The sequence below is a fragment of the Protomyctophum bolini genome, assembly GCF_963924005.1.
Source record: "Protomyctophum bolini genome assembly, chromosome: 12".
NCBI lineage: Eukaryota > Metazoa > Chordata > Actinopteri > Myctophiformes > Myctophidae > Protomyctophum > Protomyctophum bolini.
In genome coordinates, this window is record NC_137873.1 from 12,990,564 (window position 1) to 13,017,998 (window position 27,435).

General features: G+C 42.9%; 2 protein-coding genes across 2 annotated transcripts; one reads left to right on the top strand and one right to left on the bottom strand.

Moving 5' to 3' along the window:
- Window positions 1–2,522: 2,522 nt before the first annotated feature.
- Window positions 2,523–3,482, bottom strand: LOC308326069 (kelch domain-containing protein 3-like; the record flags this gene model as incomplete). The annotated part of the gene is made up of 1 exon (XM_080778880.1): window positions 2,523–3,482. The coding sequence occupies one exon, from the start codon at window positions 3,480–3,482 to the stop codon at window positions 2,523–2,525; it is 960 nt and encodes a 319-aa protein (XP_080635006.1).
- A 1,328-nt stretch (window positions 3,483–4,810) lies between these two features.
- LOC308325094 (vesicle transport protein USE1-like) lies at window positions 4,811–5,587 on the top strand (the record flags this gene model as incomplete). Its single annotated transcript, XM_080777502.1, has 1 exon — window positions 4,811–5,587. The coding sequence occupies one exon, from the start codon at window positions 4,811–4,813 to the stop codon at window positions 5,585–5,587; it is 777 nt and encodes a 258-aa protein (XP_080633628.1).
- Window positions 5,588–27,435: the final 21,848 nt, after the last annotated feature.

The window sequence follows — 27,435 nt, forward strand, 5'->3', positions numbered from 1 at the left end:
TTCAATACATACTTGTGCTCAATACTTCAGTGATGACACACATAATGCAAATATGTATATAGTTGCTGGACAACCACAGCATTTGTCATTCTAAAGGATACTGTAACTTCCAGCTGTGTGCAATTCATTCTTTATCAGAGATTTCCATCAGTGCAATAGTCTGTCCTAAATAATTTGACGACATGGAACAGCGTTTCAGACTAGTTTCTTCCACACTGTCATTTCAGCCAGAGGTAAAGACAGAGACCGTATTTGTTGCTAAACCAGAGAACCAGGTCCTGTCCAGTGAACAGAGATTGGACAATGGATCCCGTCGAGGATTTGACTTCTGGCAGAATAACGACCGTGAAAGCTGGAACAATCAGAGATTGGAGACCCGTCAGAGTGAAGAGCCTCCATCGTCTCATTTACAACAAGTGGGGACAAAGTCAGTGTTTCTCCACATAACGGAGGACCAGGTCTGGTCCAAAGAACAGAGATTGGACTTCTGGCACGAAAAGAGGTCAAAATGCAAAGACTGGCACGAAAAGAGGTCCAATCAGAGAATGGAGTTCTTACGGAACAAGTGGGCCAGTGAAAGAAAATGGAGATCATTACTGAGGACCACCGACATTGAAGAGCCTTCTTCTTCTCGGTCACGGGTTCCCAAAACGAGGTCCAATCAACACAAACGGAGATCCAATCGGAGAAAGGAACGTGAAAATTCATCCAATAGGAAATTGGATAGAGATCTTTCCCGGTCGTTTGCAGCCCTGTTGTTGCGATAACGAGTCCTACTGGTTTGTGTGTCGAAGGCAAGTTGCGTGTGTCTTGATGAATATGGGAGCCGACTCCCCACTACATCAACAGGGGGGTTAAGGCTCATACATAGTCTGGATTTACGGTGGTGGGGTGGCCACCGAACTACAACATGACGTCACGAGCCGCGGTGAAGAGCAAACCACCGCCCAGCCCTTCTCTCTGTTTTTACTCACCATCGCTCAACGTTATTTCAGCTCCGGTGCGGTGGTCACCTTACCACCGAAAATCCAGACTATGAATAGGCCTTTAGTCAACAAGTGACAGTGACTGTAGAACACGCGCGTGGAAATTGACAAAGAATTATTTTTGGTTTCTTAATTTTTTTTACGGGGTTAGTGTACACAGGGGAACTAAATCTTTTTAAACCACATGCATCGAGGGCATCATCCGCCTATAGATCCCTGAACCTGATTCAAAGACTCCCAGATGTTACCCAAATATGGAGATTGATTTCACTGGCTCCATGCAACTGGACTCCAATTACCCACTGCACAGGGAAGCCACATAACACTGTTATTAGACCCTGTCTTGTTTTTTCAAGGAATTACCCATGTCTTTTTGAGGGGCGCTAGCCCCTCCTATATACATATTTTGTCCCCACAAATTTGCCATTGACAATGAACGGAGAAATTAGGTCAAAATTTCCCCAAATATGACATAAATTAAACATCAAAACATTAAACGCTATTGACAATGAAGGAAAAGTTTATGTAGACGAGCAAATCAGTTAAACAATCACAGGAAATGGGCATTCTGATAGGCCAATATGAGATGATGCATGATGATGTACGATTATATGAGCGCCTCACTTCACACGGGTGTAGTTTTTTTATGTTTAACCCATTAGGACCTCCCCAAAGTATATGTACAGTATATGGCTGCGGACCCCCATCTCAAAATGTTCCAGGGATAAAAAAATAGCCAAAGTATAAAATAATGATAATGTGGTAAAATTCTAAAATGACACGGTTTGAATGAGTTAACATTCATGTTACTAGTGCAGTGACCGTTGTCAGCGGGTGCTACAACATCGTCCCGTCGCACAATCACCTTCCTGATGGTGTTCTACACGCCTTCATTACAGGAAGGATTCAGATTAAATTACGATAGGCCCTAAACCCGGCTCGAAGGACCATGAAAAGTAGAAATTACTGTTTAGGAATATAGGAACCGCCACAGTACCTGATAAAAACATAACCGATATCCAACCTCAAGGCCTGGAAATCTAGTATATACAGTATAGAATTTAATATTTTATTATTGACCTGGAGGGTCAATGTGCTGATTTATGTCTGACTCCTAATTTACAATTTCAATCTTATGCCTTTGTCACTATTTATTAAAGGGGGTGTAAGTAATGTTTTACAGCCCAATTGCATTGAAATAAGTAGGTGGAGAGTTTCTCCAGATGTTATTTCGTAATTTATTCTAATTGTTATTGCAATTTACGATCTGCGTTCGCTTCCCGCGTTTGCGCGTCTTTAGCTCTATGGACAGAAACACCAGAAGCTGTGGACATTTGCCGAGAGTCAATCAGACGAGTCATGGTGGAGCACAGACAAGCCAAGAAGAGGTGCAGGGCAGCGATGAAGACATGAGACGGTGCAAGGACGCTGACAGTCAAACAGACAAACCATGACGGGGCAAAATGGAGAGAGAAACTAAAGAAACCATTGTTAGATTCTGTCTTTATAAACACCCATTAATATGGGTATTTATTATTATGGGTGGTTGCTTATTGTGTTGCTGTTTGTAGTCATGGCTGCCAGTTCCCACCTGATGTCGCGTGGGAGTCCAGAGCGCTCCAGGCCGTAATGAATAACTGCTAGCTTGCATAACGATTTCAGATTAGGGCACAAGTCTAAGATGTAAAGGTCATCAGGTTTGTACGAACCTCCAAGGAAGATGACACTCTCTCCCACCATGCAACAGCACATCCTATACATCTGTGAACATGGGCCCTTTCCCTTGGGCGTAACCTCCTCCCAGGAGAAGGTTTCTGGATTGAACTTCCAAAGATCGTTGAAGTTCTGGTCCCAGTTGTGGCCGCCAAATATGTACAGCTCTCCATTGTATTCAAAAGCTGAATTACTCACACGTCCTCCTGGTCGAAGCTGTGCAGAAGGTGTGCTTAGCCAGTAATTGGTCTCTGTGTCAAACACTGTGACGTTATTGTTGTGGTCCTCAATCCGGCCCCTGTTGCAGTTTTTGTAGCCTCCAAATACAAACATCTTTGTCCCAATGATGGTGGCAGTGTGACATTCTGAAGCAGGCGCTGGAGTTCCTCTGGTATTAATTAAAGACCACCTCATAGTGGTGGTGTCCAACTTGTAGATGTCATTCATGCATCCAGTCCGCTGTGCATATCCTCCGTAGACATACATGGCTTTCCCCAAGGCACAGGCTGAGTGGTAGCACCTCGCCTCTGGAACAGTCCCAGAAATCCTGGGCTTGAACCATCTGTGGGTATCGACATCAAACACATAAAGCACATTGGAGTACACACTTCTGTAAGTAACGCCGCCCCACATGTAGATGATATCTCCTATGAGTACCGCTGTGTTGCGCCAGCGCATGGCATCCTGAGGGGGGCCGTCCCGTCCAGTTGTCACTGGGGACAACTTCAGCCAGAGCAAAGACACCGTGTTGAAGACATACACATCAATCTGAACGTTGTACATGTTACCATCCCCTCCAAACGAGAACACTTTGTGTCCTGCTGCCACAGCAGAATGACGGCCTCTGTTTGGTCCCCCCTTCAGATGCACTGTCCAGTGAAACATCTTCTCCACCAAGTTCCGAAAGGCTTTAACGAACCTTGGCACCGTAAAGAACTATGAACCTTGTTCTGTAAAGAAGAGTTATTTAACGAACGCTGCTGCTTAAAGAATCGAGTTCTTTAATGAACCTTACTCTGTGAAGAACCGAGATCGTTAACTAAACTTGCTGGGTAAAGAACCAGGGTCTTTAGCGAACCTTGGTCAGTAAAAACTGAGTTCTTTAATAAAATAAAGAATTAATATCCTGATCAAACCCTGCTCCATACAGTTACTTCCCAAGCGCTACTTTATATATTGGTATTTCTCCACAGATGTCACTCGATGCTTGGCCATTTCCCTGATTGGCCAATCAGAGAATCTGCTGTCTGTTCTCTGTAAAATGTATCACCATAGCAACCCCAACCCGGGAAGACTTGAAAACGAGCACTAAACTATTCCATTGCAAATAGTAGAGTAGAGTAGCACAAAAACAGTGGATGTGGACTGTACCTTTGAATGAATACGTCACCAATGTTCAACCTAAATCCCATTGTTCTGATGTGAGGAAATCAATCAATAATACTAGAAAATATGGTTCCTGAAGAAACAGTGTGGGCTCGAGTAGCTCATTACTCGATAATGATGTATTGGCCCACATGAAGTGAGGGGTGCCCAGATTTTGGGGGCAATTTTTTAGATTGATGTTCTCAATCATGTCCGTTAAAAAAGGAAATTAAATAAATGTATTACAATAATTATGTATTTATTATATCAGCGAGATAATTTACCCTAAACAAACATTAAACTCCATAGACTTGGCTGGGACGGGAACTAATAATTAGGCTCTCAAACATTAAAAGTCCATACATAGACATGGCTGGCCTATGACGTAATTTCTGAAACCCATGCATTGGAGGGGCTAGCGCCCCTTAAAAATACTTTACATTTTCCCTCGTATTTCTTCCTGAACTGTTGATGTCAACTAATGATGACGGAAAACATGTACACGTCATCGAGTGTACGGAATGTGCAGTATTTAGGAATAAGGATATCTCATCTGAAAACATTGCATAAATAGCATCACTAAGGTAAATTTAAGAGCCTGTATAAGCATATGCAACCTGTTTGAAATGTCATAAGCAGAACCAAACACCTTTTAGTAAATGTTGCAAAGGAAGATGGAATTACTTGGCTTGGTTCAGCCTTGGGGTACAACATAATTCTGACATTTCTACCCAGTTTTACAAAACATGTCTTCTAGGTTGGAGATCAATTTGATCCGATTATTGTCCCGGTGTGAGTCCATAGCTTATGAGAAACGAGTGGAAACGGAGTGGAGATTAGAAAAGTATTTTTGTTCTCTGGAGGATATGTTGGCGGCTTTGAGGAAGAGCCCAAGCAAACCCACAGCAGAAGTGCTGACAGACTACACAAGGAAAGTAGATTTCCTCAAAGGACTTCTAGATGCAGAGAAACTGTCTTCCCCGATAGGGAAGGCCTTAGCCAGTCAGTGCCTTGCTCCTGGACGGACACCCACGATGGCCAGTGATAACATACCAGCCATGAAGACTATCCATGTGCAGACCAAAGCCCACTGTACAGGAGAGATGAGGAAACAGCTGCTGGGCAAAGGAATGTCTGGTGGAGACGCCTCAAATACAAACTTGCGAAACAGAAGAGGTCTGCCTCTGGAGGACGAGCATCGGTCTGCCGCGGAGCTGGACTCTGCCCTGCAGCATCAACATGTCATGCACGAGCAGCTCGCTGAGGACATGCTCCACCTGGCCAGGAACCTGAAGAACAACACCCTGGCAGCCCAGAACCTCATCAAACAGGACAACCAGACCCTGGGGCAGTCCATGTGTCAGGCAGACCTGAACCTTGAGGAGCTGAAGGGGGAGTCGATGCGACTCGAGCAGCACACCAGAAGGTCTGTCAACTGGAGCTTGTGGCTGATGCTTCTCCTGGTCTTCTTCAGCTTCATCAGTATGATCCTCTTCATCAGAATGTTCCCCAGCCTCAGGTGACCGATCTGTACACCACCAGGTGACGACCCTGTATGAAACGTATGTACACTGCACAATCAGTGCTGCTGCTTAGAATCAAGGACAAATTAATAGATAAGTTCTCTCCTAGACCAAATATTTCCCGGTTGTCTTTTACTCTCTGCGTGTGTGCATGTGTCCCCTCTCGTGTGTGTGTGTGTGTGTCAGCTTTCTCTACTACATACTGCCTGTATGCACACCACCAGGTGACGACAGTGTACCGATCTGTACACCTCCAGGTGACGACAGTGTACCGATCTGTACACCTCCAGGTGACGACAGTGTACCGATCTGTACACCTCCAGGTGACGACAGTGTACCGATCTGTACACCTCCAGGTGACGACAGTGTTCCGATCTGTACACCTCCAGGTGACGACAGTGTACCGATCTGTACACCACCAGGTGACGACCGTGTTCCGATCTGTACACCACCAGGTGACGACCGTGTACCGATCTGTACACCACCAGGTGACGACCGTGTTCCGATCTGTACACCACCAGGTGACGACAGTGTACCGATCTGTACACCTCCAGGTGACGACAGTGTACCGATCTGCACACCTCCAGGTGACGACCGTGTTCCGATCTGCACACCTCCAGGTGACGACCATGCAATATCAAGAATGCATGGAGGCAGATTTACTTTATTTTAAATTTCACTGGAGGATAAGATTGAGTAGAGTGTAGTCCGACAACACCGTTGCTCCCGACATGCGTTGCCACAAATCACCCGTGGTCAGTTACAGATCTCCCATGCGAAAATAGCAGACGAAAATAGCAGATGTACAAGTTCACGATGCATTGTGAGCTTGTAGATTGGCTATTTTCTGCAAAGAAAAAAGAGAAGACCAAGTACCGAGCCAAAGTATTGAGGGTTTAAGTCGTTAAATGTGACAATGTAGTGGGGGTCCATATGCTTCATCTCTCTCTCAGCTAAGGGGTTCTTAATCTTGACCTGAAAAACGTTGAAGACATGCACCTACATTCCAATGGTTGCACTGTTGAGAGTAGTGCTCCCACAAACATTGCAATTTGCAACTGAATGATTGATAGCTATAGGCCTAATTAAGGGACCAAGCCCGAAAGGGACTTATTTGACTTTTTTCTTCTTCCGCCAAAAGTAGCAGTTCTGGCTTATAACCATGCAGTCGGTTTTCACAAAACTTGGATCTTTCATCAAAATTCACGAAAGCTTCTACACGTGAACTTTGGACATAAGGACAAAACAAATCGGGAGTACAATTTTTTAAGTGAAAAAATAAAGGTTTTATGAGCCAATGAAAATTGCAGTTTTATGAACATTGTTCTTCTGCCTCTAATACATGCATGCAGAGTCACATGTTTATGAAACTTTACAGTATGGTATAGAGCAGGGGTGTCCAAACTTTTTTCAAAGGGGGCAATATTAGAAAATATTAAAACACCCACGGGCCAACCTTACTATATCTCCTGACATAATGTAGTGACATACTAGTCTATAACAAAGTCACATAATGTAGTGACATACTAGTCTATAACAAAGTCACATAATGTAGCGTCGGACTAGTCTATAACAAAGTCACATACATGTGCGTTGCATTTAAACGATTCTATTGAACTCATCATATCATCATCAATATTTCATATCAATGGTCTTTTGTCGGGTGTGTGCTGTGAACAAAAAGTGTCTCTCAGCCTTTTTTCAGCCATATGTCACATTGCCAAATGTAACCAGAGGAGCAACGTAAAAATAATAATACAAGGAAGAAGGAACCAGGAACACTGACAAATTATATTCTGGGAAATGCCCAGGTTAAAAAGCCTTATGGAGGGGAAAGGAACTGATTGGAATAACGTGTTCCTTACTTCCTTCCACGCCCCTGTCAGGTGTAAAGGAGCAACTTGGACACTGAGGCATGAAGGAAGCATGAGTTGAAGTCTGTTGGTCTCCCCAGGTTGGCGGAGGGTGTGTAGAGCCCAGGATCACATTAGATAATTGACACACGGGTGAAAAATGGGTTACAAAATCACGGGATAAAAAATATATATTGAAAAAAACGTGATGGACATTTCCATTAATATTTTATTTTTGCCACGGACATGCAAAACAAGTGATCAATGATATTACCAGAACACAAATGTATAGCCTATAGTACTAATTGACTCTTGACGTGTCATAATGTCTACTCTATTCCACTGCGCTACACATTTTAAAATAAGTCATTTATCAAAACTTATTTTTGGGGAAAAGCCGATCTACAAGCTCACAACACATTACGGCATGTTGTGACCTTGTAGATCAGCAATTGTCCTTTCTTCTTAGCCTATAATGACAGGCCCAAAATTGGGATCTCAGGGTAAAAATAGCTATATAGTCACCCAACTTACCCAGAAAGACTGGGAAGTTATCCACTGTATACCGTCCAGACAGGCATTATATGTGGCATAATGCATGGTCCAAGTATATTCCATGTTTGGGATTTCAATAAATGGGTCTTCCGTCTTATACAGTAAGTAGGCTACAGTTGCAGTCCGAGAAAGGGACACTTAGCTGCAAAGGTGAATGGGTGCGCAATATACTTAATATTAGGTTATTGCAGATGGCCTTTCAGAGGACAGTGTTACTTGGAGACATGAGGAGACAGGATGTTCTACAAGCTAAACTAGTTTTGTGTTTGTCAACATAGCTTAAATAGTTGGTGTCAGTTGGTGTCAGTTCATTAAGGGTGATTTACTGTAGTTAGCAGTTAGAGACAGCATTCGGGAAATAATCAAGAGAGATAGCTGGGGGCGGAATCCCACGCAAGGTGGAAAATCTGCCTGACAGGTGGGTCACATCAGGCGTCTTTCTTCAGAATCTTTCCCCAGCTGAGAGAGAGAGAGAGAGAGAGAGAGAGAGAGAGAGAGACTTCTCCAGATGTCCGAGTGTTGAATGTTTAATAAATGGAAACAACCCTATGGCTTAATTGTTTGGCTTATATTGTATGTGTGCGCGTGCCTGTTCACAATACTCCTTCACCTCCACCTCAAGGACATCAGTGGGAAGATCGAGACACGAAACTGAACCTCTGCGAGAGAGAGAGAGAGAGAGAGAGAGAGAGAGAGTTTTGTGTTTGTGTTACAGTTTAACAATGGCTGTAGACGTGGTGGGGTTAGTGGGGCTGTTGGTCTTTTATGTCTTGATCCTGGCGATGGGCATCTGGGCGTCTAAGAAGTCCAGAGAGGAGGAGAAGAGGTGTGAGGGTCCCAGGAGTGAGGTCACCATCTTAGGGGGACGCAACATTAACATTTGGATTGGAGTCTTCACAATGACAGGTGAGCAGCATCCCATTAGTGTCTGTGCCGGCCAGTGCATTGCATCCCACAGCCCACAGGACATTATAGTGGTTCCCAAAACTAACGACCGCCCAAAAAATGTGTTTGCCTTGGACCAATAGGGCATAGGTCTAAGAGGTCATTTTGACCGTTTTTTTATTATTTTAAAGTTGATTATCTTTGCCCATGAAGCTTTCAGAAGGTTCCCCTTCCATGAGCATCATCATCCATCACCATTCTATCATCTCAGAAAAATTCTAAATGTGAATTTAAGCACATGCAAATTTAGCTGATTTTATTTCAGACCTTCTAGTGTTAATGCAATTACTGACAAATGTTTTTAATGTTTTTTTTAAATGATAATTAAATATTTTGTGGCGTTAGACGCTTCTAGTTTTATACATTTGACAACTTGAGACTTTCTACAATAATGAGTAGGCTACTTTTACTTTTGATACTTATGTATATTTTGATGCCAATACATTTTTTTGAATACAGCACTTTTACTTGTTACACTTGTGGTATCCATAATTCATAATATTCAATAATTTGGTCCAACATAGTCTACATGTAGGCTAACTGGCATGGGTTGGAAGTGGGGAAGCCCGTCTACAAGCTCGCATTTCCATATTGTGGTATTGATACTTTTACTTATGCAAAGAATGTGAGTAGGCCTATACTTCTTCCATCCCTGGTGCTGTGGTTGTTTGAGTATAATAACCGTTTTGATTTCTTCATGTATCTGTCACCAGCCACCTGGGTTTCAGCAGGCTACATCATGGGAACTGCTGAGACTGTTTACACTCCCTCACGTGGTCTCGTCTGGGCAGTAGCACCCTTGGCCTACGTAGTAACTTTCCTCATAGGTAAGAAACATGGCATTCATTCCAAATTCAATGAAAACTTGCCGTAGCGCTTCGCTTTCCCTTGCCATGTCGACCTTGGAGGCTTATGCAAAGGCTAACATAACATGTAGACAGATGCCAGTTGACTTGTAGACCTGGCATCCTGTAGTGATTATAGTTTCAATGTAGAGATAATAGTTTATATTTTTATATATTATACTGTGTTTAGACTGATGGGTTCTTGGTTTACCTGCTATGATCCACGTATTACCTTGTGCTTTCTTTGCTTACTAAAGCAAACCCATTAAAACCGGGAAAGCATCTGTGTCAAAAAATTCCAGAGATTCCTTGCGAAGCCCCGCGGAAGCATGAGTATGCGTCACAGAGCGCATGTTCGGGTCTGAGTCCCGGAAAAGATGCGCTGTGATTGGCCAGTAGTCACTTGAGTGGCAGCGTGATGTAGTGTGCCGTACACTCTTCCGGCGTACCAGTGTAAATTCTTCCGCCCTCCCATTACACATAATATGTGTTGACAGGATAGGCATGACCCCGTTCGGGGAAGCCAGCCCTATGTTCCCTCAGCCCTATGTTCCCCCATTCCAAAACAGCCCCTATGTTAGTGTAATAAGTGTAATACAGACAGCATTTTTCCCAATGAAATTGGCTGACAGCTTGTCTCGTCTCGTCATAATAATAAGTTCATAATAATTACTAAAATTCATTAACTTATAATTATATCGGTCGGCCTCATATGGTGGCGCTATAACAGCCCACTTTACGTTTTGGCTTATAACTCTTGAAGCATATCGTTGTCACCACGCATCTAAATCAAGGAAGCATGCAGGCACGGCTGCAATTCATCTTAATGTCTCTGAGCATTTTATCAGGTGCACGGTCTGGGAAGAACCCGTTAAACAAGATAATACCAGCACTCACGGAACTGTCGTTAAAGGAACTTTATTGTTTCCATAGGTTTTTAATCTGAGCATTTCCCAGAGTATAATTTTTCAGTGTTCCTTTTATATACTTTTTACCTTCCTTGTCTGGTTAAATTTGGTAATGTGTAAAAAGGCTGAGTCACACTTGTTGTACACACCTGACACACCATTGATATGAAATATTGAGACTGTACATGACCGAGACATGTCCCTTCAGGAAGGGTATGGGTATTTGTGACATGGGGTGCCGGAGCTAAAGGAAACCCTATTACTAAAGTACGACTTTCCCGGTGGATTGTGGTGGCTTATGCCAGTACAGGGTTGCAGCCTCCTGAAGGCCTGAGGACACAGGATGCTGCCTTACCCTGCGTAGAGCAGGCTGACAGCTTGTCAGCTGCCTGCCTGTACGTGCCTCTAGACGAGGCAGGTCAGTGAGGTCACGTACATAGACTTTTAGGTTTGGGTAAGTTATGTGTATTATTGACCCTTGGCGTGTCGTAGTGTCTACTCTATTCCACTGCGCTACACATTTTAAAATAAGTCATTTATCAAAACTTATTTTTGGGGAAAAGCCGATCTACAAATTACACATTACGGCATGTTGTGACCTTGTAGATCAGCAATTGTCCTTTCTTCTTAGCCTATAATGACATGCCCAAAATTGGGATGTCAGGGTTAAAGTAGCATGCATTATATGTGGCATAATGCATGGTCCAAGTATATTCCATGTTTGGGATTTCAATAAATGGGTCTTATACAGTAAATAGGCTACAGTTGCAGTCCGAGAAAGGGACACTTAGCTGCAAAGGTGAATGGTTGCGCAGTATACTTCATATTAGGTTATTGCAGATGGCCTTTCAGAGGACAGTGTTACTTGGGGACATGAGGAGACAGGATGTTCTACAAACTAAACTAGCTTTCTGTTTTTCAATGATAGCTTAAATAGTTGTGGTGTCAATTAAGATGTGGTACTGTACTGTACAGATAATTAAGTACATCATGAGTGTCAGCATTTAAAGGAATGCAGTGTCACAATAGTAGTTTGATTGGGGTGCCCAACCTTGATCAGACGGGACCCACCAGTACTGGTGAGGTGCTGCTGACCTTGATAAATAAGTATTAAAGTGAAGAAGAGGCTGCACACTCTTTCAGGGAATGTTTTTGGGGAAGGTCATCGAAGGAGAAACAACAGACAACAGTTGCTCTTACAGTAGTCGACTAGTCGGGGTAACCCCTATCGTGCACAAAGACTTGTATACATTCTATATGCTCTGTCCCAACAGGAGGCTTCTTTTTTGCCAAGCCAATGAGGGCCAAGCGTTATGTGACCATGATGGACCCGTTTCAGCATCGCTACGGCAACGCCGTCACCACCACCCTGCTGCTTCCCATCCTGCTGTGTGACCTGCTGTGGGTGGCCCTCATCCTGGCAGCCTTAGGTGTGTGTGTGTGTGTGTGTGTGTGTGTGTGTGTGTGTGTGTGTGTGTGTGTGTGCGTGTGCGTGTGCGTGTGCGTTCCAGTGGTGTAAAGTAATTAAATACATTTTACTGTACTTAAGTACAATTTTGAGGTAGTTTTAGTGCAATTTTCAATAGGCTACTTTAACTTCTACTCCACTACATCTCAGAGGCCAATATATTGTACTTTTATTACAAAACATAGACTAACCACTGCAGCCCTATATATTTCAGATGCGACGCATTGTGAGCTTGTGGATCTGCTATTTTCAAAAGATTTTTTGAGTAAAGAATGAGAGTGATTTCCCACCACTGGTGTGTTCTCAGGGGTAACATTCAGTGTGATCCTGGACATTTCTCCGTCCTGGTCCATTGTCCTGTCTGCAGCCGTTGCTATCACCTACACCCTGCTGGGAGGCCTGTACTCTGTGGCCTACACCGACGTCATCCAGCTCCTGATCATGGCCGTCTGCCTGGTGAGAGCAGAACATATGTTGATTGTCGATGTATGTTTGATTCATGCTGCTGCACTAGTAAAACCATGTATCTACAAGTGATACAAGTGTTGAAGCCAATAGTTGGCCTTATTGGTGTTACCCGACAGCAAAGATCTGTTCAATGAAGTAATCAGTGGTTTTACTATTTGTTTCTTTCTTCTCTTCCCAGTGGCTCAGCGTTCCCTTCCTGCTTCTCAACCCAACAGCATCATTGGCGTCGTCCCCGTCGGCGCCATCGTCATATAATACAGTGATTCTCAACCTTCTTCATTTCAAGGACTCCCAGTGTGATATTATACATTAGACCACCGACTCCCATTTGAAAACCTTTTGTAAAGTCTGCGCCGCAGGCTCCAACATGCACTGTAAAACCGCCGGGTTCCATTTGTATATTCTCTGAGTTATACATTAAGGATCCATTTGATTAGTTCCTACCAGTCGATTATCTGGGGACCTCCTCAAGGACCCCTGGGAGTCCTCAGAAGACCCCATGTTGAGAAGCACTGATCTAATATGACACTCACCTTTACAGTCACAGTTCTGGATTGGGGAGCTGAAGCTGCAGGATGCTGGGAAATGGATGGATGAATTCCTCTTATTGGTTAGTTTTTATTTTATTTTATCCTATAGGCCTACGTATAAGCCAGCTGCTTCTCAAAGCTTTGCATGTCAAGTATATTTGGTCGCAGACCTCCATCTGAAAGTATTTTGTGCCAAGGACTCCTATGCAAGATTCTGTTGTAAAGAAGGAAAAATAGATCTACAAAAAGTTGATGTAAGCGGTTTAACCGAGTTTGATGATATATTATTTTACACATTTCGCCAGGGAAAACCCTGGAACCCCGGACCACACTTTGAGAGCCACTGTTGTAAGACACATCACATCGCTGTGTCTTATGACTTGTGTGTGTGTGTGTGTGTGTGTGTGTGTGTGTGTGTGTGTGTGTGTGTGTGTGTGTGTGTGTGCGCGCGCGCACTGTGCATCCTCTGAAGGCCCTGGGTAGTCTCTCGTACCAGGTGTTCTACCAGCGGGTGCTTTCTGCTGCATCACCTGGTCAGGCTCAAATCACCTGCTTTTCTGCCGCCATCGTCGTCTTCATCATAGGAATCCCCTCAGTCATCACAGGAGCAGTGGCTGCTACTGCAGGCATGTGAGAAACACACACCGTATTGCTTTATAGAGGGTATGCGTACATGTCATCATCATCATACCCGGAAGTTATGCGGGAACGCCTACTGAGTGGCAAAAAACTACTTTCTGGCCTTGATTAGCCCATTCATCCAAAGTCCAAACAGAAAAGTCCTATCTGATTGAATTTAACAATGTTAAACTCACATCCTCTATTTTTAAAGAAAAATATTGGATAGGTCTACTAACTTACAAAATTGAAGATTTTTGTTCGTTTTGTAAACGCACAATACAATTTCAGTTAGTTATTGTTTATTTGTAAAGCCTTGTTTTAATTTTTATTTCAGTTAAAGCTGCACTATGCAACATTATGCAACAAGTGCTGCATTTATTTTTTACCATTGAGCTAATAGAGCCTGCCCGCTTGCTCAGGGGTTAAATTGAATGCTGACCATCAGGTCAAAATTCGTGTCAGATCCTGTGTCTAGGTGAGCCATGACCTTTGACATGATCTAAATGTCTCAATAGAAGAGCAGGGAGACAAAATAAAACCAGGATTGTATTTATTGTATTAACAAGCGGTACTCATAGGTTACCGTTCGATCAATCAATAATCGATGAGGCAATATACTGTATAGGAGTCGAGACAATATTCTCAGGTGGTGATGTATGCTTTATGTAACATGATAGATATGGTACGGTAGATCTGCCCAGAGCACAGGGCAATCACAGTTATACTGTAGCTGCTTCAAGGACAAGGTAAACCATAACATAACCATAACCCAAACAACGGCCACTAGGCCAAGTCCAGACATCCAAGGCACCAAATAGCACATGTCTTATAAATGATGGTAAAATATGATGGTTAGGTAAGCAATCATATAAATTCTTCCTTGCGGTATATAGTGCCACTTCAAGTTAAATGTTTTTTTTTTTTTTTTTATTATATTTCCGTTATTTCATTAGTTTGAGTCAACTATGATAATAACCCTGCATGCTTCTCATCACTCGGTTCCCCTTCTCAGACTGGAACCAGACCCGGTATGGTCTTCCACCTCCGTTTGAGCGCGGGGAGGCAGCTAATGTGCTGCTGCTGGCCCTGCAAAACCTCACTCCATACTGGGTGTCAATGTTGGGCATTGGAGGCTTAACTGCGGCCGTCATGTCTTCCATGGACTCTGTCCTGCTTTCTTGTGCATCCATGTTCACTCAGAATTTCTACAAGAACTTCATCAGGAAACAGGTTGGCATGACGAGTTTGATGACTATACATTTGGGGAGAAAAGGGATTAAAAAGCACACAAAAAACCCGGAATCGGATCCAACATCAAGGAACCAGAATTGGTTCCATCACACATTTGTTTCCGGAACCAGTTTTATCACACTGTCAGAGCTGGTATTTGGACTTAAACTTTCTGCTATACAATTAGGGTGTTCTCAAACTTTTTATTTCCAAGTACTACCGTAACTCTGAAAGTGCACAAATGGAACCCTGGGTTCCATTTGTACACTGTGCAGTGTTGACAACTTTTAGGATTTTAGAAGATCGGCCTCAGGTTTTAATGGGTTATTTAATAAATGTCCTACTGAGTATGACAGTAGGACCTACTCTCTCTCTCTCTCTCTCTAGGCGTCAGACAGGGAGTGTGGATGGGTCATCCGCGCCAGCGTGTTGCTGGCGGGCGTGGCCGGCACAGGCTTGGCCTTCGCTGGAGAAAGCGTCAGTGCTCTGTGGCTGCTGAGCGGGGACCTGCTGTACTGCATGATCTTCCCCCAGATCGTGTGCGTGCTGCACTGTAGGCGTGCCAACGGCTACGGTGCGGCGGGCGGCTTCCTCCTGGGCACCTTCCTGAGACTGCTGAGTGGGGAGCCGGTGCTCCACATGCCCCCCGTTCTGCTGTTCCCTGGCTGGAAGGAGGACGAGTCCACCTGTGAGATCGTTCAGTACTTTCCCTTCAGGACTTTGATAATGCTGCTGACGTTGCTCGTCATTCCCTCAGTGTCCGTGCTGGCCTGCCTACTGTTCGCCCGCCGCGTGCTGCCGCCTTCCTGGGACATCCTGGGTTCCTCGGGGGAGGAGGAAAGCTCCTTCCTGGGATTTATGAGTGTCTTGGCCTCGCGGGAGGAGGGCGAGGACTCGGAGGTGAAAGGGGGAAAGGGTGTCAACAGAGTTGAGAGAGCAGAGGTAATCGACAACACCTGTTTGTAACACAGATTCCACCTCGTGAAAATGACAACTTCTGACACACACATGCAAGCCTATTGTCTATTCCGCTCCCTCTGTTCATTTGAGTACACATAAAGGCATACAGCAACAAAATCCACTAGATAGAGTATTTTCTATTTACATAATAAAATAAATTTGCAATCGAGTAATTACATCAAATAAATTTGCAATCGAGTAATTACATCAATCACACTCGTTTAAAGTGAGGGACGCCCAGATTTTGGCATTTTCTTCCTCAGGCCTTTTTGCCAAATGCCCGTGAACCTCTAGTATTCAACAAGCTCATAATGTGCGTCGTTGTGGGCTTATAGTGCACAGCAGTGGGCATGATTTTCTGTTTCCACATTCATTTTTCCCATAGAGATTTACAAACATATTATTTATACCTAAATAAAAATATGACAGACAGACAGTAGTTGTTCATATAGGAGACAGTGATGCTCGATATTGTCTGAATCAACTTAGTTTGTGTTTGTTTATGTGCTAAAAAAGTTACTTTGAGATCTGTTTCAGAATACAATGTAAGTCAATGAGGAGCATATTTTTTAATTATCCATTTCTAATCACTGGAGCAATTATTTTTGATTTCTTGTCCACATTTAGATTTACATCATGGCAAGGTAACTACTAACTACGCAACCCAAACTTCTTGCAAGTGTTCTTGTACTTAACATGAATACAGTGGGTGTCCCTCCCTGCTTCATCTCTAAGACACCTTCATTATAGCAGTAGTCCTACAGGTTGCAGTGTTTGTCCACTAGATGGGAGCAGTGCTCCCACAAACATTGCAACTGAATGACTGATAGCTGTAATTATTATAACTACAATTTCGTGGTCCTTCGGCCCGTTTATCCTAGCGCCACGCGTCGCAAATGGGAAGAAGGCAATAGCCGAAGGGTGATATTCAATACTGTTTTTTCGTTTGTTTTTTTTTACTTGGAAAAGCAAACATGGCAACCATTATGTTTTCATATATCCAGTTGCTTGGAAAGTGCAAAGTTGGCAACCTGGCTGAGTGGCCCTATTGTTTGTTTTGCTTGTTTTTATTTCCATCTAAAAGCAAGCATGGCAAGTGGCAATGTTTCTATATACCAAGTTGCTTGGATGTCGTAAATGTGGCAACCTAGCGGGAATAGTATACTGTACTCCACTGTACTGTACTGTACTGGACTGGACTGTGCTGTGCTGGGCTGGGCTGGGCTGCACTGCACTGCACTGTACTGTACTGTACTGTACTGTACTGTAACTACACTTGGTGAACGCAGCTAAAGCAGCTGCCGTACGGCTTCACAACTTCACAGTACACTGTGGAGGATTTTTGTATCGCATCGTTCGGGCGTTGGATCCCATTACTGGCAGTCCGCGAGTGTAGGATAGCGTTACTCCGTGTGTGCGTGTGTGTGTGTGTGTGTGTGTGTGTGTGTGTGCGTGCGCGCGCAGTACACATACTATTTACCCAGGGTGTGTGTGTCGAATACGTAACCTGTGAGTGTGAGTGTGTGTGTGTGCGCGCAACAACAGTGTGTGTGTGTGTGTGTGTGTGTGTGTGTGTGTGTGTGTGTGTGTGTGTGTGTGTGTGTGTGTGTGTGTGTGTGTGTGTGTGTGTGTGTGTGTGTGTGTGTGTGTGTGTGTGTGTGTGTGTGTGTGTGTGTGTGTGTGTGTTGCATCTGGCCAATGGAGAGCGACGTTGCTACGTGGCGGCCATCTTACCTCGGGGCCACATAACATTGTGTCTATGGGGCATGCTATGGGGCATGCTATGGGGCATGTAGCCTACTTTAAATAACCACAACTTGCTCAATTTTCAAACGATTTTCAAACGATTTGGTTTGCATTTATACAACGTTCATATAAAAAAATAAGCAGATAAGCATCCTGAATCATAGCCACGTTGACAACGTTTGTAATAAACCAACCCGTTTGTAAATCCGTCAAGATTTGAACGAGTTATGACTGTTTTAGTTTGAGCTGCCATTGAACATATACTGTACTGTAGCCCCAAAGTAATATGGCCGCCGGGTGAACGACGTCAGAAACTCCGCCTTAACCCATCTAGACTTTATATATATCTATGGTGTACCCCCTGTCCATTAGGGTAGAAGGATGTAATACAACTTCATCATAAGGAAAAAGAAGGTTTGTAGGCCTATCTATCACTTATAAAGAGAGAGGAATGGATCTATAATAGCACAAAGATCGGATTTAGTGTCAAACTGTAAACAACCATGAAATGTAAAAAACTAGTAGCCTATATACTTATACTATATGCCTGCTGGGCTGGACAATAAAACACTGGACTCTTGACCTCTGCAAATAGGTCAAGAATCCAGTCAAGAATCCAGTGTTTTATTGTCTTGTAGATAGACAGTACAGGTAAATGCACTGAGGGAAAAAACCTAGCTTGCTCCATAACACAAATAAAATTATTTTATTTATTTGTGTTTTATATTATCATGTATTTTATTAAATGACTATTAGGTTAATGTGTCAAATCGAAAAAAGGGCTCCGTTAAGACCTCCATATAATTATGGTCCATGCCTGTGTGAAAAGTGGGAGTGATTGGTGCAGGCATGCAGTGAGGAGATACGGCGGTGTTTCTGACATTCATTCATTCAGACATTGTTAGAATTATAGTATGATTAATAAATTGTATCACAGGTGTAAGGTATTTTGCAGTGTAGCCACTAGCCATGAGCCTGTCAACATTATGCATATAACGACTCAAACAAACATAACGTTTAAATGTTATTCCAGATTATCCTATTTGTTCGTACAACTGATTACAGAGGCAGTAAATATCTATTTCCGTCTTTGCCAATTCAAAATGTATGCAAATGCGTTGTCCTAGTTGTCTATACAATTATTTTTAAAGAACCAATCACACTCACAAAAATCCTTTCACTTCATTTGATTGTTCGTGCGCCACGCCACAGCATATTTGCAGGTCATGTTGCAGCTGACCTGCAATACGATCTGCAACCGTCGACCCATGTATAAGCATGTAATTTATCTACTGATTTTTCAGGTCAAAAATCTTGAACGTTGCATTGCATTGATTGTAATGGACACTTTATTTGTTTTGAGGCGGGATACGATGAGGACACTGTAACTGTAGATCATTGTATACTGTAGCCTATAGGTGTGTACATTATATTGTTGTCCTGTATTCACCATGCTAGTAACTGTAGGTGTGAACATGTATGTTGTTGTCCTAAATTGACCATGCTAGTAATTGTTTTTCTTGCCTTTGTACTGCTGCATACGACAGTACTTTCAGGCATGACCATTTGTAAGTTTAACAGAGAATGGTGCGAAACGTTCTTTTGGAATCACAGGGTAATACTAATAATAATAATAATAATACATTTTATTCATAAGGCGCCTTTCAGAGTACTCAAGATCGCCGTACAAAAACAGTCAATACAGAACACAGTTAAAAGCGAGCAAAAAGTACAGCTTGCAGCAGAGACAACAGAGTACATGCCTGTCTAAACAAGTGGGTTTTGCGGTGGGTTTGAAAAATGGTGACAGAGTCCATGTTTCTTAAATCAGGGGGCAGGGAGTTCCAGAGGTGAGGGGCAGAGCGGCTGAAGGCTCTTGACCCCACTTATTGAGTGACACATGGAGTGAGTCATTGAGTCCATTGAGCAGCAGTTTTGTGAGCGAAAATGCCTTGTTGATGATGAGATGAGAATATGGAAATGGAATATAGAATGGCAACAGTAACTGGAATTACCACTTTACTTTATTTGTTTATTTAGACGGGACAATGCATATTAATGGACATTACATGAATACAATGTAAATACACCGGATTTAGCAATTTTGGATTTTGTTTCCACTGGAAAAAAAATACTTTTAGTTACTCCGCTGCGCCCTCTACCGATATTGCCCAGAGAACTGCCTCATAGAGAATATTTTTCCTCCGGTGAAAAAGAATCCCTTTCTGGCCAAAAAGTACCGTTTATACGTGTGGTGGGGGGCTCAGAGTGTGTCCACTAAGGAAAGTAGGCTTTCTATTGACACAACCCGTCTTTGTATTGGTGAGTAGGTCAAACGTTTGTGAGATTTCCACAAAAGAGGAGAGGCTGGTCTGATTTCGATTTGAGATTTAAAACTGAAAGTCCCATAGCCTTACTGCAGGGCAGAATCGAAGCAGTAGAAGGCTATGGACCAGAGCTAGCCCAATTAAGGAGTGTTTTGTGCAAAACTAATGCTTGGAATGGATCATGAAAAACCCCTAGTTTGACATGTCACATGCTACATAAAGAATGATGAAATTTAGATTTGTTTGTTGTTGTATGTTCACATATTATGCCACTTGTGAAAATTGCTCAACATATGCAAATTAACATCTGGCAGTTTCTACATCCTGGGGACATTGGTGTACTATACTCAAAATGTCCGGGTTCATATTCTGCCAATTCCTTACATTAGGAAACAAACCCATTTTGGACTGAGGCCGATTCTTAAAACAATATTTATATAGCAGCATTTTTTATATCTTTTAAGTACATATACTGTAGCCTACAGAACCCCAAAGGTTCCCGTCCAGAAGGATTAACCCCTGACAGTTATAAAAAGTATTCTCCCCTGCTTGAACTTTGACACAAGTTCAAGTTCCTCTCCACCAGAGTTGGGGTCTGTTACTCAAAAAAGTAATTACTTTTGAAAAAAGTAATGCCTTACATTACTTGATTACTCCCTGGAGAAAGTAACACTACTCGTTACATTACTTTTGCGTTACTCCATAAAATCGCCTGAGATACATTGTCACATAATTCGCCACTTAACAAATCTTTATCCTACTATAAATGCGCCACGTCTCTATCTGTCTGCGTGTGTGTGTGTATGTGTACGGTTGTAATGCACGTAACTCGAGAACCGTTTAACCCACCGACTTAAACTTCGACACACGCGTTCCACACCCCCACAGGGAGTGCAGTGCCCGGTATCGAGTTGGTCGGACCCACGGTTCTCCAGAACCACCACAAAAGGCTCTGGTCAGGCTCTGCCATTGGGCCTAATGAGGCCAACTCCTTTCACCTGGGCCAGGCTCTGCCAGTGGACCTAATGAGGCCAACTCCTTTCACCTGTGCAATTTCCAGCCTCTGCTTCAGCCAATTGAGGCTCAACCAATCAGGCTCTGCCAGTGGGCCAAATCGATTGCCAAGTACACTTTTCAGTTTGCAGTCTTCACACACAGGCACATAGACACAGATCTCATGTGGGACACCGGCTGACAGTTAAAACAGGTATGACAACATATATCATTAGGTTCCCAATTTGCATCGTTCCCAAGTAGGCCGGTTGCCGACTGTGATGGTACAGGTCTATAGTTGCTTACAATACAGCAAACTCCAGTATATCAGCTTCATGTAGTGATTAGTATCACCGGTAACACCTGTGAAGTAAGTAGGGAAGGGACCCAAGTTCTTTCCATAATGGCATGTGTGCATAGAGCCCATTGTCTCTTCAGGAGCTATTGAACCCTACAGATTGAGGTTAAACAAGTTACTTGACACCAAGGAGGATAGCCTACATTTCACAGAAAAGTTGGCTAGGATATCACTTAATTATTCCCCAGGGGAGAAAATCTTTCTTCCTTCCCAGCAGCAGCAAAAAACTAAAGTGCTCAAAAATAAACTATAATACAGCAATAAAACATACAATAGCTGCAGTGATAACAAACACTCACTCACAAGCACATCCACACTTTCCCCATAAATAATACAACAATAAACTGTGATCGCAGACACACAGTCTGTACTGTACTGTACTGTACTGTACTGTACTGTACTGTACTGTACTGTACTGTACTGTACTGTAACACCAAGGAGGTCATGTCTCACATTGTCACTCACCATGCCCATCACATGTCACCTGCCCACAATGTGCAATTTCCAGCCTCTGCCTCAGCCAATTGAGGCTCAATCAATCAGGCTCTGGCAGTGGGCCGAATTGATTGCCAAGTACACTTTTCAGTTTGCAGTCTTCACACACATAGGCACATAGACACAGATCTCCATGTCGTACACAGGCTGACAGGATTGATTGAATAGTCTATTGAACATAAATGTTAAACAGCAACAGAGTACAATCAAACACTCAGTTCAAAAGGGATAGCACCAAAAAACGTCCTTGCGGTCAGGTCATTCCATGCCTGGGTGGCTGTGTTGTAGAAGGAGAAATTACCCATGTTTGTTTTTAAGTGCTATACCAGATCATTGCTCACGCTCCCTCTAGTATTGTGGCTGTGGGTGTCACTCACTTTTTTGAGGTATGTTATAGTCATTAAGGTCCGATATGCAAATATTTTAATGGTAACGTTTCCAGTCACCAGGTCTCTTCCAGTGTTGCCAACTTAGCGGATTTGTTGCCATATTTAGCTTCTTTCCAGACCCCCCTAGCGACTGAATTAGTGAAAAGCTTCTGGAGAGATAATCTAGCTACTTTTTTTGGTGAATTGGGGACAAATCGTGTTGACAGTCGCCAGAGATAAAACCATCCTTTTTCTTCATTTTCCCTCTCTCAGCCTCAAATCCGCTAAGTTGGCAACACTAAAGTGCTCGGCGCGTCTGGCTTCCTCGGCTCGGTTATGTGCACAGAGCAAGGAAATGGTGTTCTGGGCTTCGCACGCGCATATCCCACCCCTAGCGATTTCTAGAGACTTTCCGAAGAGCCACTAGCTACTTCCGTTACTGGAGGGTTGGCAACAATGGTCTCTTCCTCAGACCTTCACAAGAGTCTATCCATCTATTCAGGACAGGTGTCATAATTTAGGCCAAGCATATCAGTCAACTGTGAAACGCGTCAAGATGAAAGTGACCAGTGACCTCTCTGGCGTGTAAGAGAAAAGGAGCAGCAGGACACAGGAGATCCCAGAGATTATGCATGAAAGGCTGCCAAAGAGACAAAGAGTTGGATGGATAACCAGTCCAGTGTACAGAGGTGTTCCCTCTGACCATTATGACAGTTTAAAAAAAGAGCAGTCATCCATTCATTGTGAACACAACACATATATCTCACCTCTCAAATGCTGTTGTTCATTGTCATGTGATACAATACATGAACAATGTATTGTACACATTCTGAGTTGCAATCTCTCCATCCTATACTTGCATCAGTTGCGTGTTTCATGCTTACTGCACTAGGCAGGCTGCTGGTGAGACCCCTGCATTTTCTCACGGGGATCAAGAAAGATCTTATCTTTTACATACCGGTATACATAATCTCAAACAAAGACAAACTAATTTCCTTATCCACCCTCTCCCATGGCTATTCACATAGGGGCATATCAGGTCAGTCAGTCTCCTTATGCAAATCACATGTTTTTCTTGAGGGGCGCTAGCCCCTCCTATGTCCAGCTTTTGGTGTATGTGCACAAAGTAACCTTGTCTCACACAAACATTAAATTCCCATTGACAATGAATGGACAGTTTTACGTCATAGTGTCTATTTTACGATGATAAGACTTCACACGGGTGTGATTCGTTTTTATATCCAGAGACCGATAAATAAAACAATGATTTATGTAATAATTGCTACCAGTTCCCTTCGGAAAAAATGACATCTTGTGTAGTCCGGAGCATCTGAAGTGATTAAATGACAAAGGGGTAGTAACTGGCAGTTTTTTGTGATCTTTCATATTAATTTAATTTATTATTTATTTAAATAATGTGTTGCAATCAAATTCATATTACCGTACAACAATCTTCACAAAAAGAAGAAGCAAGAAGCAAGCAAGTAAGTGTGTGTGTGTGTGTGTGTGTGTGTGTGTGTGTGTGTGTGTGTGTGTGTGTGTGTGTGTGTGTGTGTGTGTGTGTGTGTGTGTGTGTGTGTGTGTGTGTGTGTGTGTGTGTGTGTGTGTGTGTGTGTGTGTGTGTGTGTGTGTGTGTGTGTGTGTGTGTGTGTGTGCGTGCGTGCGTGCGTGCGTGCGTGCGTGCGTGCGTGGGGGGGGGGGTGACAGTACAGTACATGTCCTCTTTGGGGACGTCCTGATTGGCTGGTCAGAAAGGGCACAGCCTCTAAAAGTATCAGAAGAGGTAGCAGCATCCATTATTATTATTGAACAGCTGACAGTCATCATGGACAAGCAGTGGATAGCATGTCTCTCTGCTATACTTCTGACTGTGGCACAGGTAATCATGTGGATTTGTTTGGTTGCTTTTCTGCTTTTTAATTTCATAAAAATATTTCTACAGTTGTTTTTACTAAGAAATAACATTTGATTTTGCCTTGATATTTTCTCATCTCTGCTTCTTTCCAGATTCAGTATGCCTTAGCCACAGGTGAGTGTTATTTTGTATGGACACACACACACACACACACACACACACACACACACACACACACACACACACACACACACACACACACACTTTTGTTTTCAAATGTGATGCGTTCTCTGGTTCTGTTAAAGTGAACAATTAAGTAATATTTTCAAAAGATGCCTATTATCAGTCCCCATGAGAGGACTAGCTACATCAGATAATTGTCAGAAGTCAATGTAATACTTTCCTGACTATAAAAAATACTGTGTAACAAAAGCTTGGATCTTCAAACAAGCTCGAAACTCGGAAACGAAACGAACTTATCGATCTGCTACTTTTGATATTTTTGAATTTGAATCCTGAAAAGTAGATAAAAAAGAATCCTGCACACTGTCTTCACTTGAGTTTAGATTTATTGAGCAACGTTTCGGTCGTCAGACCTTCATCAGGCATTGATGCCTGATGAACGTTGCAATCTATACTCAAGTGAAGACAGTGTGCAGGTTCTTTTTTCTCTACTTCTCAGTTCCAGTTATCCAACGCACCTGTCCATTGTAGGTGTGCAGAAAGACTTTTTCTTATAGAATCCTGGAAAAGTAAAACAGTTTTGGACATATGAGGTTATAAACCCCAGTTAAGTTCCAATTTCCAATTTCATTCGGATTTGAACCTCGGATCACACACGGGAAACCTAGAACTCCCTAAAAGGGGGATCACTGCGTGGCTCTGCCATCAGCCAGAGTAACATAAGTAACTTCAAGGAGTGTCTACATCTCCAGATGAAACCACAGCCGGATACTAAGAGCTTTGAGTGGACCCCCAGAGGAAACCTTGGGAACTAAACAGAGGTCATTGCCATGTTGGCTTGTGGTGGACAATTTTGTCCAATTTTAAATGTATTATTTATACAATAATATTACCAGAATTGAAACAATTGAAACAATAAACAGCCCTGATTGACCATAACAGGTCTGCAACTCTGAGTCCTTTGAGAACTACAGTACTTGTAGTACTTGGACTTATAATATAAGCCATAGTCGTAGTAAAGCAGTGTCATACATATTCTGAAGCAAACTTGGAGACTTGACATTCAGTAATTGGGTATTAAGATCAAATTAAGAACCTCATAATGGTGATGCTGAATCAAAAAAATTGCCACATTTGTCTGTGTGTACAAACATATTGATGTTGACAGTTGTGTGTTAAAAGAGCCCAAACCATGGTGCATTGAAGTTGCTCTGGTGAAGGGAAGGCATTTCCTTTATTATTTCTCTATTACATGTGCACTTATATGTTATAGTTAATCATTTACTAATTTATCTTTTCCAGGTTGTGTTATTACTTCAATATCATCTCCCTCTGCATCGTCACTGCAAATTGCATGGGACCCTACGACCGATGCAACAAATTATTTATTGGACCTCCGAGTTGTCAACTCAACAAGCAGCGCTCCAGTTGTGGTGTATTCTTCTTGGCCCAACAGAATGGTCCAGGGGCTGAGATGCGGTCTATTGTATGAAGTCACACTGAAGGCTTTCAGATCTCACACATCGTTATTGTGTCAGAGCACACAAAGCTCATGGACAGGTACAATTAACAGCCACAAATCACATTGAATGAAAAAGGAGAAGTTGCTGCACAACTGAATAACAAAAAAATCGTTATTGCTTTCCTACAGTGCCGGCCGCGTCCCAATTTAACCTTTCCGAAGCCATTTCCAGTACCTCCATAAAGTTTGAATGGACCGCGGTGAAAGCGGATGAGTATTTTGTTGTTGGGACGAACTATTTGACCACAGTGCAGGTCTTCAACCAGAGCTTCACAACCACCAGTGGACAGGTGGATGGTCTGACTCCATCTACAACCTACAAATGCTATGTTTACTCCTCTAATAAAGGAGGCATGGGAGCCAGGAGTGGATCTAAGATCATCACAACATGTATGTCAGCATCAGAGTTTTAATGACTATAGTGAATGAATCATTTATGTATTGTAGTTGGAAGTTACTAGAATATACCATTAGTCAATATGTCAATGTGAAAACTATGTAATCTAGGAATTACCCTTTCTTGACATTTTGTACACGGCTGGGTTTTGTAAATGCACAGATATAACAGTCCATGTTCTTTCCTCACAGTGGTACAGCCACCAACAGCTGTGAATTTTATGCCAACGTCAAAAAGCACAGCCACAGTCACATGGGCTGCTGTGAACCATGTCCTGAAGTATCAGGTGACCCTTAGTGACAACGATGACTCCAGCATCGCCCAGATCGTCCAAAGAATTTCAGCTACAACTATGGACATCACTGATCTGCAGCCTTGCTCCAATTATACAATCGGCGTGTCATCAGTCAACAACTTCCTTGTGGCTGGCGAGCCTACTAACATCTCACACACAACCAGCAGTGAGTATTATTCATTGTTTAATAAACTATTTTTAGAATCAACCGTTCAATATGTTGACCACATTACTCCAGCGCAATGGATCCTATAGTGTTCATTTAAGCTAAATTAACAGTAGATTTTACTGTATCACAGTGGCATACGCCATCTCCGTCGTCTCTTCCCCTTCCTACAACAAATATTAAGCACCGTTTATGTGTGCCATACATTACTTTTTTTTTTTCTTGGGTGTCCTTGTATTTTAGTTCAAAACTAGTTTTTCTCTTCTGTTTTGTATCATTTTTTAATGTTTATACATGCCTTTGTAATGTTGCTTGTTTTATGTATTCCGGACTATGGATGGGAATTTCAGATTTGCATTCTTGCTAAATCCCGTATATTTCCACTACATTTTGTATGTAATATTCATTAATATGCACTGTCCCGTCCAAATAAATGTTCTCTTTCTCTCCCAGTCATAAACAAAGTGAGTTCGATCTCAGTGAACTACGACTGTACTGCGAGCACTGTGACGGTGACATGGGGTGCAGTGTTTGGGGGTAACTCCTACAAGGCCACGGTCATCGACGGCACGGCCACAGAACTCAACTGCACCTCCGCCTCCACTAGCTGTACCATCAGCAGTCTGAAGTGTGGTGAGAGGTACCAGGTCCGCGTCACAGCCATCTCCGACGACTGCCAGAGCATCTCCAACACCTCCACCTTCTTCGACACAGGTGCGTGTGCACATCACATGGAACTGTAGCAGTTAATTCACGCTTT